The 15,501-nt window shown below is 33.2% G+C and overlaps 2 protein-coding genes across 3 annotated transcripts; both read right to left on the reverse strand.

The window, feature by feature from the left end:
* Positions 1-6,740: 6,740 nt before the first annotated feature.
* LOC145105616 (pentatricopeptide repeat-containing protein At1g02150-like) lies at positions 6,741-8,979 on the reverse strand. The gene is made up of 2 exons (XM_079042709.1): positions 8,455-8,979; positions 6,741-8,286 (listed from the first exon to the last, which is right to left on the reverse strand). Exons 1-2 carry the CDS (start codon positions 8,869-8,871, stop codon positions 7,051-7,053), a joined length of 1,653 nt encoding a protein of 550 aa, XP_078898835.1. The 5' UTR covers positions 8,872-8,979; the 3' UTR covers positions 6,741-7,050.
* A 2,482-nt stretch (positions 8,980-11,461) lies between these two features.
* On the reverse strand, positions 11,462-15,294 carry ALG12 (homolog of asparagine-linked glycosylation 12). Of its 2 annotated transcripts, none has more exons than XM_079046969.1 (20): positions 15,189-15,294; positions 14,996-15,081; positions 14,598-14,639; positions 14,406-14,451; positions 14,228-14,314; positions 14,095-14,150; positions 13,901-14,018; positions 13,747-13,805; positions 13,602-13,673; positions 13,425-13,488; positions 13,240-13,343; positions 13,064-13,135; positions 12,866-12,952; positions 12,717-12,784; positions 12,540-12,608; positions 12,374-12,456; positions 12,164-12,263; positions 11,995-12,060; positions 11,813-11,906; positions 11,462-11,719 (listed from the first exon to the last, which is right to left on the reverse strand). In XM_079046969.1, the coding sequence occupies exons 1-20, from the start codon at positions 15,229-15,231 to the stop codon at positions 11,639-11,641; spliced, it is 1,497 nt and encodes a 498-aa protein (XP_078903095.1). In that variant the 5' UTR covers positions 15,232-15,294; the 3' UTR covers positions 11,462-11,638. The 2 variants fall into 2 exon arrangements, with proteins under 2 accessions (XP_078903095.1, XP_078903094.1); XM_079046968.1 differs by having other exon boundaries at positions 12,368-12,456.
* Between the last annotated feature and the right edge of the window lie 207 nt (positions 15,295-15,501).

The raw sequence follows: 15,501 nt of genomic DNA on the forward strand, positions 1-15,501 counted from the left end.
GAATGAGTAATATGTATAATATCAAACTTGGAGTTACGAGATACATCAAAAGTTGATTACATCTGGACAGAATTTCCTAGCCCAATATGCCAGTTGTGACACATAATAACAAGAATGAACTTAAACATAAGCTATACTTATAGTATGGTAAGCATAACTCACTTACAATGAAGTTTAGCGAAGAACCGGGCTCTGCGCGAGCAGAACTTCTGAGCCGAAAGCTCTTCTTCTCGGAGCCTTTTGGTGCTCCGGGACTCGCCTCTAACACTTGGGAAGTGCTAGGGAATGGGAGGTATTAAGAAGAGTAATTGAGAGAGAAAGAATTGGAGAGGTGTGAAGAAAATGGAGAAGCCTCGCATCTATTTATAGGCTGCAGAATGTGAGTGCGTGGGGCGTACCTTCGGAGTACGCTGGGCGTCCGAAGTGCTATGATGCGCGTACGAGGGGGCAGGTGTCAGCATCCGAAGCGAAGCCGTGGGGAGCAAGGGAGGGTCCGGATTTGGCCACGTGTCACCCTCACATCCTCTTATAAATTAATAAACTTCTAAATTCCGTAACTTTCGCATACGAGCTCCGTTTTCGACGTTCTTTATATCCACGCATAGGTAGCAACGTGATCTACAACTTTCGTTTAGACTCCGCCGGCTAATTTTGACTTTATTTTTGAAGTTATATTTTAACAGGCTTAGATAGATAAAGTCCGTTAAAATTTCATAACTTTGTCATCCGGCGTCCGTTTTCATCTATCTTTGTATCATTGAGCTTCTATTAATGAAATATTTGATTCTCGTTTAGATTGTATCGGCTAAAAATCGATCGATGTAAAATTTGATTTCCGGGTTGTGCACTATTATGCTAAATCTTAGAAAAATCATAACTTCCTCATACGAAGTCAGATTTTGACTTTCTCTATATGCACGATTTCGGTTTAACGTATACTATGACTTTTGTTTAGATCGCTAAGGTTAAAAAGTAGTTTGTCAAAAATTCACTTTTTACGTTACGCGGCGCCTTGTCGGTTTAGCCGTAAAACTTCGACGGGTCATAACTTCTTCGTTATAAGTCGGATTTTAGCGTTCTTTATATGTACGGAATCTTTGTGACATATACTATAACTTGGTTAAGATTATTTATTTTAAATAATCTTCGATCAAAAATTCATTTTTAGTGTTTATTGTCTCCAAATTGACTATCCCGAATCTGCGGGCGTTACAATTATGTCCCACTTAGGATGATTACGTCCTGGAATCATCAACGAGACAGGGCTTGTATAATGACTCCATACGTTATCTTTTCATCCTAGGTAATAACTGTAACTCCTATGTTCCATCGAATGAGTATCTAACTCTTGGACTTCTTGACTGCAGGCGGTGCTCGATCTTGCAACCGCTCTTCATACTATGTTGGACTTTCAATCATAACCTTTGAGTTACAAATTAAATCCTTTTTGGAGACTCCTGCTCCTTCTTAAACAAACTTAATTTAAGATAAGTTCTTTACTTCGATTATCGTAACAGACCGATGGGTCATGTTCTAATGACTTCTCATTGTATGATGCAATGCTTAGACTCAGGTCTTTTTGAGTCAGATTCCATAATGGAAGTTTCCTTCCTTCATGTTCTAATGTGATATAATCACATTCTAGCATGTAGAACTTCTAGCTACAAGCTCTTACTTTAACAACGATCGCGATACTTCTATTGATCGCTTCTATTATCTTTCACTTCAATCGTCTGGCTTAAGTCAGATGCTACATCAAACTTGGTTCTCTGAACCACGTAACATACTATTAACACGTTGTCGCGCGCGTATTAAACAAGTAATTATCACTGCTGGTTGCACTAAAATATAGCACAGGGAAGCAGGGTCGAATCCTCAGGGACACAGCCTAATGGTCAATGCCTTTTTGCATCAGGCACATCTAGTCAAGAAACAGAATATAAAAGGGGGATTTGAGTTAAACTAAAAACTAAAATTGCAGTGATATTAAACTAAACAAAAATCAATATAAAAAAACGATTTCAGTTCTGCTGCGACTTTCCTAATCATGTAACTGATCCAGATCTGATTATTAGAGATGCGTTCTATCTAAGCTGGTACTGATAAAAACTAACAAGCTCTAGTAATTTCTCTTTTACCTAAATTAGTTAATCAAAACAAGCTCTTCAATTAACCCTAACTTTTTACTGTTCAATTAAACAAGCTCTTAATTAAATCAGAAAAATTGCTTTAAGTTCTTTGTAAAATTCCCAGCAATACCCAATACTTCTCACAAGCTCGGAAGCGTAAAGATATGATTTTTACAGTTTATAATAAAGTCAAATCCCAAACACGGAACCGATTTATTACTTGTTACTTATTACCAATTAATTAGAACAATTACGGATTCTATTAACTGATTAACTGGAATGATAAAACCCTAGCTAGGTGAACAGACTAACAAGAATTCAAAGCAAACATTCATTAAGCTCAAAACTGAAGAATCTAGATAGAAACACAAATCAAAAACCAGATCTAATGATCAATCACATGAAAAGTACTTGTCTTTGCAGAACTGAAAACTAGGGTTTAGCCAGACATGGCTAAAATCTGATCTAAAACAATAAAAAGAAACATTAAACTACTAAATCTTACTAAACTAAACGTAGGAGATGATCCACAGGCTTCAGATCTTCAGAAATCGTTGAAATCGGAGAAGAAACGCCTCCAAAATCGTATTTTCGTCGTCTGGTACCTCTGGAATCTCCAACTTAGGTTACAGGAATGCTATCAGGGTCAATTTATACGTCCAACAGCAAAAACGACACAACCTGCGATCGCAGGTTTTGAAATAAACGCGTCTGGTGCCTTTTTAATGAAGTAGGATGCTATTTTGACACTTTTTGGCCAACCTGCGATCGCAGGTATTGAGTTTTCACTCCCGGATGAATTTTGGGCACAAAAGAACCTCGAAGGCAACCTGCGACCAAACCTGCGATCGCAAAAGGGTCACCTGCGATCGCAAGGAGACAACCTGCGATTGCATGTTGTGCCTATGACGTCCGAAATTTTGTCTACTTTTCAGATCATTTTGAATCGCATCAATCGGAGTTACGGTTCTCGAGATATGGTCAAAATACTGACATGGGGTCAAAGCTGCCAGCAACATCCTTTAACTTTAGATTGCATATTCTATCTTCGTGTGATCAATTCAATCCAATGTTTCTTGACCAAAGCATCTTCCAAACATTCCTCAACATACTCCATAAGTCCCAAGCTCCATTTTAAGCTCCAAACACGCATCCAACTGCTCCCAAAGCACTGCTCCACTCGAACTATCTAAAATTGACATAAAAAATGAGCAGTACGGGAATTCTAACGAAAGACATGAGCTGAACATTATTTATCTAAATGACATGCAAATGTACAAAATATGATGCTAAAATGATGATAAAAACTACCCTATAAGATGCATAAAATGGCATCTAACACATACTTATCTTAGTCGGACTCGATTTGATATGACCATTAGGGCCGGAATAACAATCATCTTCTTAGTCCTTACCGAAACGATGGTAATGACATACATGAATAAAACAGAATCAATTACTAGCGCCTTAGTAACCTTGTGACTTTCCCTGATCCAAGTGCGAGTCCTGTGCTTCCGGTAGTATATGCATCTACTACCTTTCACACCTACTCATACCTGTCCCAAGAATTGCTTCGCAGTCCCCAAGTTCTTATTTCCTAAAATCACAAAACAATTTAACACATACAAATGTGTCCAAATAATCATAAAAATTTCCCTAGACTCTATTAGGACTTCTTCCATGCGTATCTTCAATCATCAATTATGCTTCAACTCGGTTGGTGGTGGAAATGCCAGACGATGGGATAACTTCATGGATTATACCAAAAGTTCTTTCTTTCTGCTAATCGTAAGTGTACTTATCGCATACTAGACATATTATTTATTAGACGCATTCTAAAGGCAAGATAGCTCTCTTATGATATCTTCTGATAAGTGTCATTCACTATCGTAAGCCTCCTCGTTTCCTCCATTTACTTAATTCGCTACGAGTCTTCACCACGACGTTATGTTCATAGAAGCACGCGTTCAGCGTATCGGGACGAGAATATAGATAGAGAAGGTTTAGACGTGTAATCCTCTTTATTACCTCGAAAAGTTATATGACAGTTCTAATATCGTAATTAAACGTTTAGAAATCTGAACACATAAAATTTCCAGATCCGATCGGCAATAGGCCATACCTCCGATCAAACAATAGCATCATAAAGCATATAAGGCTATAACATAAATCATTTAGCACATAAAAGCAATTTAGGCATCTAATCCTAAAGTAAGCTAGTGTTTGTGTCAATTCAGGTGTACTACCTAAAATATAATAGACACACTCATCACGATCATCGCTTAGCATTCTAAGTTTAAGTCTAGAAATAAATCCTTACTCCTAGTTCGCTTAAACTAAATTAGTTTATACTTGAATTATTAGCAAAGTCATTTTGAGTTGCCCTCAAACCTAATTGAATAAGATGACTTTTAGAGATAGAGATAGAGAGAGAGAGAGAGAGAGAGAGAGAGATTGATTTATTGATTTATTATATGAATAAATAGCAATAAATGAATTTATTAATATGTTATGAAAATAATATATTAATTAGAAATAGTAATATTTAATTAAAAACTAATCATAAATTAATTAGAGTTAATTTTGGGATTAATTGGATTAATTAAAGGTGCAGGGACTGATTAGTTATTTATTGAAAGTTGAAGCAGGAAGACTCTAGAACCCCATGGGATGGAGTGGACGAAAATTAGCTAGGGTAAGCCTAGAATTTTCGTCCAAGGGGCTTGGATAAGAAGATAAGGCAGCTTGATTATTATATTAATTAATCTAAGCCTTATCCCAAAGACCGTAGCTTTGGCCCCAAGTTTCCTTCAGCTATATAAACACCTCCATGGCCTCCTTATTTCATACACTTCATTCTTAGAAGCATGGGCCGAAATTTTGATCTTCCCTCTCCTCTCTCGTCAAGTCTTCTAGTTGCTAGGGTTGGGTGTGAACCATCATAGACACGAGATTTCTGGTGCTCGTTTTCAATAGCTTTGAAGAAAGGTTTAGATTTTTTTACTATAACAAATCAAGAGGTATGTAAACTTTCTTTATGAATTCTGAGTTCATTAAGGTTGTGTGGTTTGATAGTTCATAGTATGTTGCATTTATGTGAAAGACATAGATCCTCTTTAGGTTGCATGTGCCCTAATCATTTAATTGTTAAATGTTTTCCGCTTAGAGCATTGTTTTGTAATCTACGTTTTCCATCAAACACCTCATTAGATTTTTTTAATTTTAATTTAAATATAATTAATTTTGTTAATATCCAAATTAAAGTAATACAAAAATTACCCAAAAATAATGACTTATAAAGAAGTACAAGTTATTAAAAGATGAAATAATAAACACACGTCACCATCTACTATCCTACATCTTTTTCCATTTTCTATAGGAGGGTCTTTGTGCCAAAAGAAATAAAAATAACGATATCGTAGATCGACATATCGTCATCACGACGTAGGTTTCATTTTTTTTGTTGACTAAGGTTTCATAGAAGTTGATTACGATTTCTGAATATTTGACTACTATTTCGTACATAAATAAAGAGAATATATATTTAGAAAATGAAATTACACTGTTATTTTTTTTTCTCAACTATCAAAGTATGAGTTTCACTGAATATTTCGTTTTGGTTTTCACTGACAAAAGATGACGTTAGTTGGTTCTCAACTATCATACGTATGGCCAGCGAACGAGTTATATCCCAAGAATGTTCATTTACGGTGTGACATTTTATGAGACCATCAAATTTAGTGAATTTTTGTATTTGGTGAAAAGTAAGACTGGTTTTGAAGTTAAATCAAGTATTAGTCTTTCTTATTAACCTTTTGAGTTGCAGTATTAGTGTGTCATAATTGATGATGGTGATATTAGACAATTGATCAAGGTAATTAATATGGTTGGAGGTAAACCTATGTATGCGTATGTAGTGGTTAATGAAGATGGTGGTGCTAACAAAGGTGGCGGTAGAGGAAATGTAAGAACCCGAAATTTAGAAAAGAATTGGCTTTGAGAGAGTTTCCAAAAGGGCAATTTGGTCATGTAGATGAATTTCATGAACTGTGAAGACGTAACTTCATGAAATTAACCGAGATAAGTGTAAGTCATTTTTATGAGATGAAATAAGTAGGTTTAAGAGAAGAAAGGCAAGAGACTGTGCACTTAAGCCATAAAAGGTAAAATGAGAATTTTATGCCTTTAGTGGAAAGTTTATGACTTAATACATTAAGATATTAAAATTATCAACACTAAATGATTTGGATTTATCAATTAACCATGAGGTTTTGGTCACACTGAGCTTGCAGGGCCGGGATTTAGTTGGAACCCTTCTTCAACCCGCTCTGATACTATGAAAGCTTTCTAAACTTCGGATTTTCATTCAAAGAAAACAGATCCATAGATATAGAACATGCTGCAAACTCCCATAGTCACAGGGGAGAATAAAGAGGAAACACATGAAGGAAATCCGAAAGTAGTAGAAGATTAGAGGCAGTCAAAAAAGGAACACATGGTTTCCTGGAATTTTTTAACGAGTCAAAAATTTTAACATTTTCATACAATGTCATTGGAAATGAGGATTCAAAAACAGACGATAGCACCCACCAAAATAAAGAGTCGCACACAAATGACAACTGAAATACTATTATAACAACTTGTACCTTCTACATAAAAACTTATACATTGCTCAAGACTCGATAAGTTCAGCCATAGAAGAAAGAATAAGGCTAAAAGAACCAAACCCCATCATGACCTTATCAATACAACAGTTTATAATTATAACTTTGCTCAAATTGCCAAACATCATACAAAGTCTGCAAAATCTTGTATAACATAAGACAAAAATACTGTTACCATCTTTCCCCATACTTTAGAATCTGCATAAATCTTCAACTAACAGCAAATTATCTCACTAAAACCAGATTACAATCGATCCTTAAATGGTAGCCTGCAATTCATTTAGAAGCATATCAACAGCTCCATCATCATCACCCTCAATTTCTTTAGCTATTTCCAGTTCATTTCCAGGGTTTACCCCTTTGTAAAAGGGTAAATACGACATATAAACAGGATCTTCAAGAACACCTGATTTTCTCATCACCTCAAACAAAGCCTCCTTGCTTTTTTCATCATTTTGCTCTTCACAAATGTTATACACTGCCAAAAGATTCACAGGTTTTGGTCTCCAGAAGCTCGATCCTTCATTAGAAATCGCTTTTTCTAAGCAATCAAGAGCATCAGAAACCCTATTTTCTTTGATATGACTTTCAGCAACAATCTCCCATGTACTCGAATTCAATTTCCCAACATCCAACATTTCTTTAAAAAGAGATTCGGTTTTTTCTGTAAAACCTTTTCTAACATACCACCCCAGTAAAAGATTTCCAATTCTGGGGTCATAAGATGACTTCACTGAAACCCATTCTTCATAAAGAATCTCAGCTTCTTCTATATCATTCATACGGATGAATGAAGAGATCACAGCATGATAACCCAAATTAGGTATGTAAGGAAAGACCGATTTGTAAGTCTCCCAAATTCTTTGAATTTCTTCTTTCTTGCCAATACTTCCATAATGAGATAAAAGATAATGATAAGGAATTCGATCACGTCCAGTAATTAAACTTTCTATCTTTCTTAGACAATCTTCAGCTTTTTCAAATTTGTCATTCTTGATGTAAAACGTCGCCATTGTGCTATAAGTAGTCCAATTTGGATTAAGAGAAGGATCAAGATTCAATTTTTCAAATGATTCTTCCATCTTTTCAATAGATCCTTGAGACCCACGAGAAGATATCCAGATATTATATGAATATAAATCTAAACCGATGTTGTTTTCCACCATCTCTGAAACTATGGCTTCCACTTTTTCTTGATCTTTAAGGTTCATGTAGAGTGTCATCATGACGTTAAATGGAAGTGCATGGCTTGCATAGTCTTTCTTTTTCATTTCGACTAATAAAGACTCAGCCTTTTCCACCATTTTTGCACGTACGTAAGCATTCAAGAGTGCCCCATAGATGCGCTTGTCCATTAAATTATTGGGCATGTTTTTGAAGTAATCTTCAGCGCCTGAAATGCCGTGGACTTTTGAAACTAGATCCAGTTGAATTGCAGCATCACTTGAGGATATTCTAAATCTCTCGGGCCTATTATTCATCCAATTGTAAATCTGCAGTATAGAAAATATCATAAAAACCCTAGATGATGCTCAATTATCGACAACTAAAACCAGAAACAATATATCACTAACTACAAGCAAATTTAAGAAAGCAAATGATGAAAGTAACAAAGAAACACAAATTTAACACACAGTGAATCTATTTTAATCCAGAAATACCTCAAGAGCAAGCTTGTGACGACCATACTTTCTCATTTCTTTCACAATTCTACAAAGCTCCCACTTCGTAACTTTTTTCCCTTCGTTCTCCCACTGATTCAACACCTCAGTGGCCCCCTTTTCAGGGTCGCCCATTAGTGAGATCCTCTTGTAAATGACTTTCCAGGTGACCGCCGTTCCAGACTTTTTCTCATGGTCCACTGTGCCATAGTTGTACACTTTTGAAACTGGTGATGACGACGAAGAATAACGGTTTTTGACGATAAACGAAGTAAATTGGGGTTTTTTGTGGGGTGAACTTCGAAACCCATATGGGAAACTGAGAGAATGAGAGAGGGAAGATGAAGATGAAGATGATGAGAGAGAAATAGATTGTGGGTGTGGTGGAGATTGGGAAACTGTTGGATGGAGCAACATTTTTTCGAGATTTTATTGGATCAATTAGGGTTTTAGGAGGTGCTTTCAAAATATTGAAGAACACAGTAGCAACCAAGATAAGAATGGGTTTGTGCAATTGTGTGTGAGTGTGCTTGTCACTATGAATAGTTCGTTAAATTTAGTCCTTTAAGTTTATGTAAAGTTTTTTATTACCCACTTTAAGTTTATAAGTACTAATGATAGTCCCTATGTTTTTTTTCTTTTTTGAAAATGATCGAACATAATACCATATTTTTATAACAAAATATAATATTTGATACAAACAGTTATTTATCTGTAATCTTTTATATCATTTTCAATACCAAGAATTTATGTCGTTTTTTTTAAATATAGCGATGGTTCTTACTTTCTCTTTGGTTCAGTAACTAAACAAAACAGATAATTCATTTTTGTTTGACTATAGCTATCGGGGTAGAGATAAGGCAGAAACACTTGTCGGACGTGATAATGTCACATACATTTAAAAAAGCATATTATATTTGTTAGCTTTTTACAAATTTGATTTACATATTTTTATTACAATAACTCTATAATAAATTACTAGTATTATGATAAATGACAATTATTGGTTTTTTTGAATATGTATTATATTTTAAATTATTAAAAATTATTAAATGTTTAAATAAGAGAAAATTACAAATTTAGCCTTTTTTTGCTAATTATTTTGCAGATAATAGCCAAAAAAACCCAAAGTTACAAAAATAGACACTAAAATCGCAGGTGAATTAAGCTCATCTGCGATTTGATCTTCCTATCTGCGAAGGTACAAGCTGCTAAAACATGGTTGTGCATCAGGGACTTGTACGTTCATAGATTGATTAGTCCATCTGCTACCACCTACGATTTTGTCTTTTTCAATGTATAAATACCTAAATTTTTTTGGAACACTCATTTTTCTTGATTTTTGTTGGGGAAATCTCTCTATAAGGGAGCTATGAACGATTTTAACTTTTGAAGTTATTATTATTATTATTATGTATGAAGATAAATTGTATCACCCTATATTTAAAATTAATTTTTCTACTCAAACGCTTGAATTTATAAATCAAACATTTAGTTAGATACATATCAAATGCAACTACATAGGACCAACACACGGTCCTCATGTTTCGGGAGAGTACATAGAATCGTCTATAGCTCCCCGAGAGAGTTTTCTCCAACAAAAATCAAGAAAAATGAGTGTTCCAAAAAATTTTTAGGTATTTATACCCTGAAAAAGGCAAAATCACGGGGTGGTAGCGGATAGACTAATCTATATGCGAACGTACAAGTCCTTGATGCACAACCATGCTTTAGCAGCTTGTACCTTCGTAGATAGGAAGGTCAAATCGCAGATGAACTTAATTCATCTGCGATTTTAGAGGCTATTTTTGTAACTTTAGTTTTTTTTTTGTTATTATCTACAAAGTAATTAGCAAAAAATGCTAAATTTATAATTTTCTCTTTAAATAACATAAAATTTTAAATTTTAATATTGATATCATGTAAATATTGCGTGTAGTCTTATACAAATAACAAACTAACAAGGTAGAAATTAGTAAATTATATAAATAAAACTCTAACATCAAATTTAATATTAATAAATAGGAAAACACCACAACATCAATTTGATGTAAAAGATGATATTAGCTTGGAATAACTTAGCACCAAAATTGATGATAAACATGGGACTCATGGTGTGTTTGTCAACAAGGTTTTAATTTTTTTTTGGTTTTAGATTTTAAGAAGAAAAAATAGTCAAATTAAAGAAAAAAACTTCGTTTCAAGAGTACAAACATAAAACTTTTATTTTAAATAAAAAAAAAGACTACTTCAAGTATCGTTTGAGAGTTATTAACTTTTAGTTTTTATGTAATTTTACATTTTTTAAAAGCTTTCTGTCATTTGGTTACCAACAATTTCTGGCTATCGGTTAGAATGACAGAACATGCCCTTGGTGTTGGTTTGATGCCCTGGGGAGATGTTAATACTTCTAACACAAAAAAAAAACTGAACAAATCTAGTGCATTAGAAGTTATTGTAAGAGATTTTATAACATATGTAATTAAATTTGTTAAAATCATCTTTTTATTTATCTTCTTGCAGTTTTTTGATCGTTCCAATTTCAATTTGAAGTGTAAAATCTTCCATGTTTTAGAATTTGTAGGACTATTCAAACAACCGTAAAATACTGAAATGTCGCACTTTTGTAGTGCATAGAGACTAGAGTTTAACATAAAACAGTTCTAGCACTTTCACAACCAACTACTTTTTATATAAATTCAAAACTACACCAAAACTTGAATACATTTCATATAAACAAATTATAAACTATGTTTAAGAGTTAGTATGAAACAATGTGTATTAAATACATGTTACGCTTAAAAATATTAAATGCTATTCATAAATTGAAAACCTTTGGTGTTTATTTTTATAGATTAGCAATCCGGAAATAGAAAAGCCAAAATGTAGAAAAGAAACAGAACACTGAACATTAGGGTTGATAAATTTGTTTCAAAAAAGGAATCACAGTATACCAAGTGATTTCTTATAAACTTAAAAGTATACGAAAACTTAAATACATGTCATGTAAAGAAAACACCTTAAAATATTACAACTTATGTTCATGATCTAGCACCAAACACTATGGATTAAATACACGTAACATACAAAAATTACGAATCACTATCCATTGATCCAATAAAACTCACAATCCAAAAAAAAAAAAAAAAAAAAAAAAAAAATCACATTTCTAAGGTAGAGGAAATCATGAACAACCTGGCCAACTTCTATCCATGATATCTGTGTTTTCTATATTTCCATGTATGTAGACTTTTGGCTCTTTAACCTGTGAAAAATAAGAACATTAACACAAACATGTCTCATAAATGCATTCTGTAAAAATACATCAAAAAAAAAATTATGTATCAAGTATAAATACCATTGATATTGGCGGGAAGCCAACATGAAGACGCATCCTAGAAAACCCATCTACCTTAAACAAGCACTCAAATCCCTTGATGCTCGAATGTTCACTATGAAAAAAGATTAGTTACATTCCATTTATATAATAGTAAATTTGAAATTTTTATAAGTTGAAAATTAATAATATCAGTAACTCACTTCAAAAGATAGGTAAAGTTCCGCTGATAAAACTCTTCCAAAGGTATTCCTTCTTCTTTAGAATACCTGAATCAGTAACATAATAATAGAGTTAATAAACAAGAATTTATGATGTTTATCTTTTTAAAGATAATAAATAAATTTATTTTTCAGTAAAAAATAAACATACACCCATTGGTTATCATTCTCACAAAACCGAGAAATTCCATTCATTGCTGCAAAGGTATCAACATGAACCCTCAACTCATTGGTAGTGTTTTTCGTATGACCTATCAGAAGATTTCAAGTAATGATTATTATAGAGAATTATTATTAATATTATAATTAAATAATGATCATTTATGAGAGAAAAAAAAAAGAGGAGAGAGATTACCTATACCTACTTTGTGCAAAGATCTTAGAGCATAGCCACTAGGGTAGTTCTCATAAGAGGCCATGAAAGTGATGACACTGCACCCTAAACTACAGAAATTATCATATCAATAATGAGATGTGAAACAATTTTTTATTTTAAATAACAAAAGAAAAATAATTTATCTTTCAACCTGATCACAAGCAAACCAAGCAGAACTATGTAAAGCAGATTCCAAAAACTCTTCTTTCTATTGTTGTAACTGTGGTAAAAAAAAAAACAACAACAATGTTATGATTTCAAGAATATGATGTGATAAAAAGTAAGAAAAAATAAAAATAAAAAAAGAAACTAGAAAGAAGCCACATACATTCGACTAGCTGCAACTGCTGCTGACAAATTGAAGATTGGAACAGAACTGATAATGAACCGAAGCTCCTGAAAAAAATTGTAAATTTTGGACATTTATGCCCTTACACATCAAGTTAATCTAAGAAATTTATGGTATATGTAAGATACCTTGTGTGGAAGCTTGGAGTAAAGTATGATGAATGAAAGAACAGGAAGAATGTAGAATGAAAGTCTTCTATCAAGTATAACACCAAACTGCAACAATCACAAAACTTTAAAGTCAAATCATCTTTTGATATCAGATAAATGGAGTATAATTTAAACATATTATAAAATTAGTTTTTTTTTTTTTTCCTAATTGATTACCAAAAAGAGAGGATATGCAACCAGTAGTGAGCGAGGTAAAGCAGAAGTGAAGTACCAATAAAATGGATGTGTCTAGGGGACATATGTTATGGAAGAAGTATAATTAATAATTTAATATATATAAAAAGATAAATGAAAATATTTAAATAAGAAAAGAAAACCCTAGTTTAGGATACACCCCATTCTGAACTCCTGTTTAAGACAGAGTTAAACCAAAAGACTTCAAATTCAGGCCACAACCACCTCTGCCACATTATTGAATCAATAAAGATAGTAAGACCTGATAAAATATGAGATTTTTATCAATATAATTGTCATTTTTGGCCTTATAGGTGAAATTAGATAGAACAGTAATACAGACCTATGCTGAAAATTGCAGCTCCAGCACAGCATTTTATGGCTTTCCACAAGGATATTGATTTTGTCTGTAATTTTACAGAGGCATTTCGTTGTAATTACTTGAAATAAGAATTTTAATAATGATATAAAGGAGGGAAAAATGATTATTTGATAAGAATGAAACAGCAAGAAGATATACCAGTAAAAGTTCAAGGCCAAGAGGACAAAGAAGTAGCAGCATATCACATCTAAAGACAATGGTAGCAAAAATCTGAACTTTTCATTAGAAATAATGACTTTTTTTATTTACAAGTTATTTACATTTCTGAAAAATAAAAGCATACCAGACATCTTAATGTGGCATAAAAGCTCCCTTTGAACCAGTATCCATATGATAAATTTACTACAGAATCAAGAAAATAGAATCATCAGCACATTTGAAAAAGAAAAGGAAAGAATGGTCTTTTTGTAAATCAATGAAGGGTCAAGTTTAATCACCTAAGCCTAAAGCCAGTATATTAGGAAGAGGACGTGTGCAATAGAACAGCATATGGAACTGAATTGCTACTAGTATCACAAAGAAAGCTTCAACTTGAAGCCCAAATTTATTTCTGATCTGCTCAGAGAAATTAATAAAATTTACATTAACTAATGTCAAACAACTCAAACATAAAAAAGTAAAACTTTAATACCTGAACACGTAAAAATCGAAGTGTGGCTAATATGAAGAATCCTAGAGCCAAACGTACTATAAAACAATACAAATGAGTAAGAGAACTAAGGTTTTGTGTATATAAGTTTGACAGATGATATATATAAATTAACCTGCTAAAAGACTATAAATCTTTGGCAAATGCAGCAAATTGATAGCTAGAACGACTGGAGATGCTAAAATGGATACTAGTAATGCACCTGTGAGCATTTACATGGGACAAAAGGAGTTTTAAGTTGTAGATGATGTTTCATATCATGATTTTATGAATTATAAGATAAAAGAGCTTACCAATAAACGTGCGAGGAACAACCCCAGGAAACTCCAGATGATCATACTGTTGTGTAAGTGGCATCAGATAGAACCATTAGAGAGAAATGATGAATCTTTAAATCCAGAAAAGAAAGTCACGTATGACTCTAAGACTTATACATAGTCTATTCTTCTCTGATAGAATAAAATAGAAAAAAGGCTAGTACTTACATTTTCTATGTGATGCCAGTGATACAAGATATCGTGCATGGCCTGAGTAAACAAAATGCCATAAACATTATCAGTTCAATTACAAATCACACCTTTGGATGCAGAATGGGGTGGAAAGAATTCCACGCTTATGAACATGGTAGGAGAAAAATCATCACAACAAAGGAAGCTTATGAGTTCAGGGGAAGTGAATAACAAGAGGAAGATAGTCAATGTTTGAATCCAATCCAAATAACAGAATTGTCATCCAAAATCAAAGGCTTTAGACTGAGGAGGTATTTATTTTATTATTTTTTTTCTTTTGGATTTGTAACAGATTTGATCAGTTAAAAGTTCAAATTGTCAAAATTATTGCCTTTGAGCAAAATCAAAAGAACAAGAAGAAATCTAATACCTACCTGAACATTGAAGCTTTCTTCAACTTTCGTAAATGGCACCATAAGTACGTAAAATGCAGCAATTGATCCGAGAAGCACATCATAACCTAAATCACTCAAAACTTCAACTATGACTTGATTGACCACTAAAAACAAATAAACGACGATGAATGTATTATATGCGCAAATCAAGGAAAATTAAATAATTATTAACCGTAAATCGACATGAAATTCGAAGATCGGGGAGGAGGAGCCATTGTAGGGAGAGGGTGATACAGGGAGTGGAGGTGGGTTACCGAGCGTTTAGGGAGGTGTTTCGACGTGCCTTTTGACTTTTTGACGGTCGCATCTAAGTGAATTATTTTAAAATAAAAAATTAACTAGATTAACACACGTTAAAGTTAAACGTAAAAAACATACAAATTTGTAAAAGGTACATTGAAATTATGTCTTGTATAATAATTATTAAAAAAAATTATGGTTATTGATATTATTGAAATTTGTAAATTTGATATTATTGAAATTTG

The sequence above is a fragment of the Lactuca virosa genome, chromosome 4 (assembly GCF_052849685.1).
Source record: "Lactuca virosa cultivar CGN04683 chromosome 4, Lactuca_virosa_CGN04683_v6, whole genome shotgun sequence".
Classification (NCBI taxonomy): Eukaryota; Viridiplantae; Streptophyta; class Magnoliopsida; order Asterales; family Asteraceae; genus Lactuca; species Lactuca virosa.

Bases quoted from the DNA above. Each gene is read 5' to 3' on its own strand.
- ALG12 (XM_079046968.1), bottom strand. From the start codon at position 15,231: ATGGCTCCTCCTCCCCGATCTTCGAATTTCATGTCGATTTACG. The intron at 13,489-13,601 runs GTATATCTTCTT...GTAAAATTACAG, and splicing joins TTGGCCTTGAACTTTTACTG to ACAAAATCAATATCCTTGTG. The intron at 12,264-12,367 runs GTAATCTCTCTC...ATCTTCTGATAG, and splicing joins TTTGCACAAAGTAGGTATAG to GTCATACGAAAAACACTACC.
- LOC145105616 (XM_079042709.1), bottom strand. From the start codon at position 8,871: ATGTTGCTCCATCCAACAGTTTCCCAATCTCCACCACACCCACAATCT. The intron at 8,287-8,454 runs GTATTTCTGGAT...TCTATACTGCAG, and splicing joins GTCACAAGCTTGCTCTTGAG to ATTTACAATTGGATGAATAA.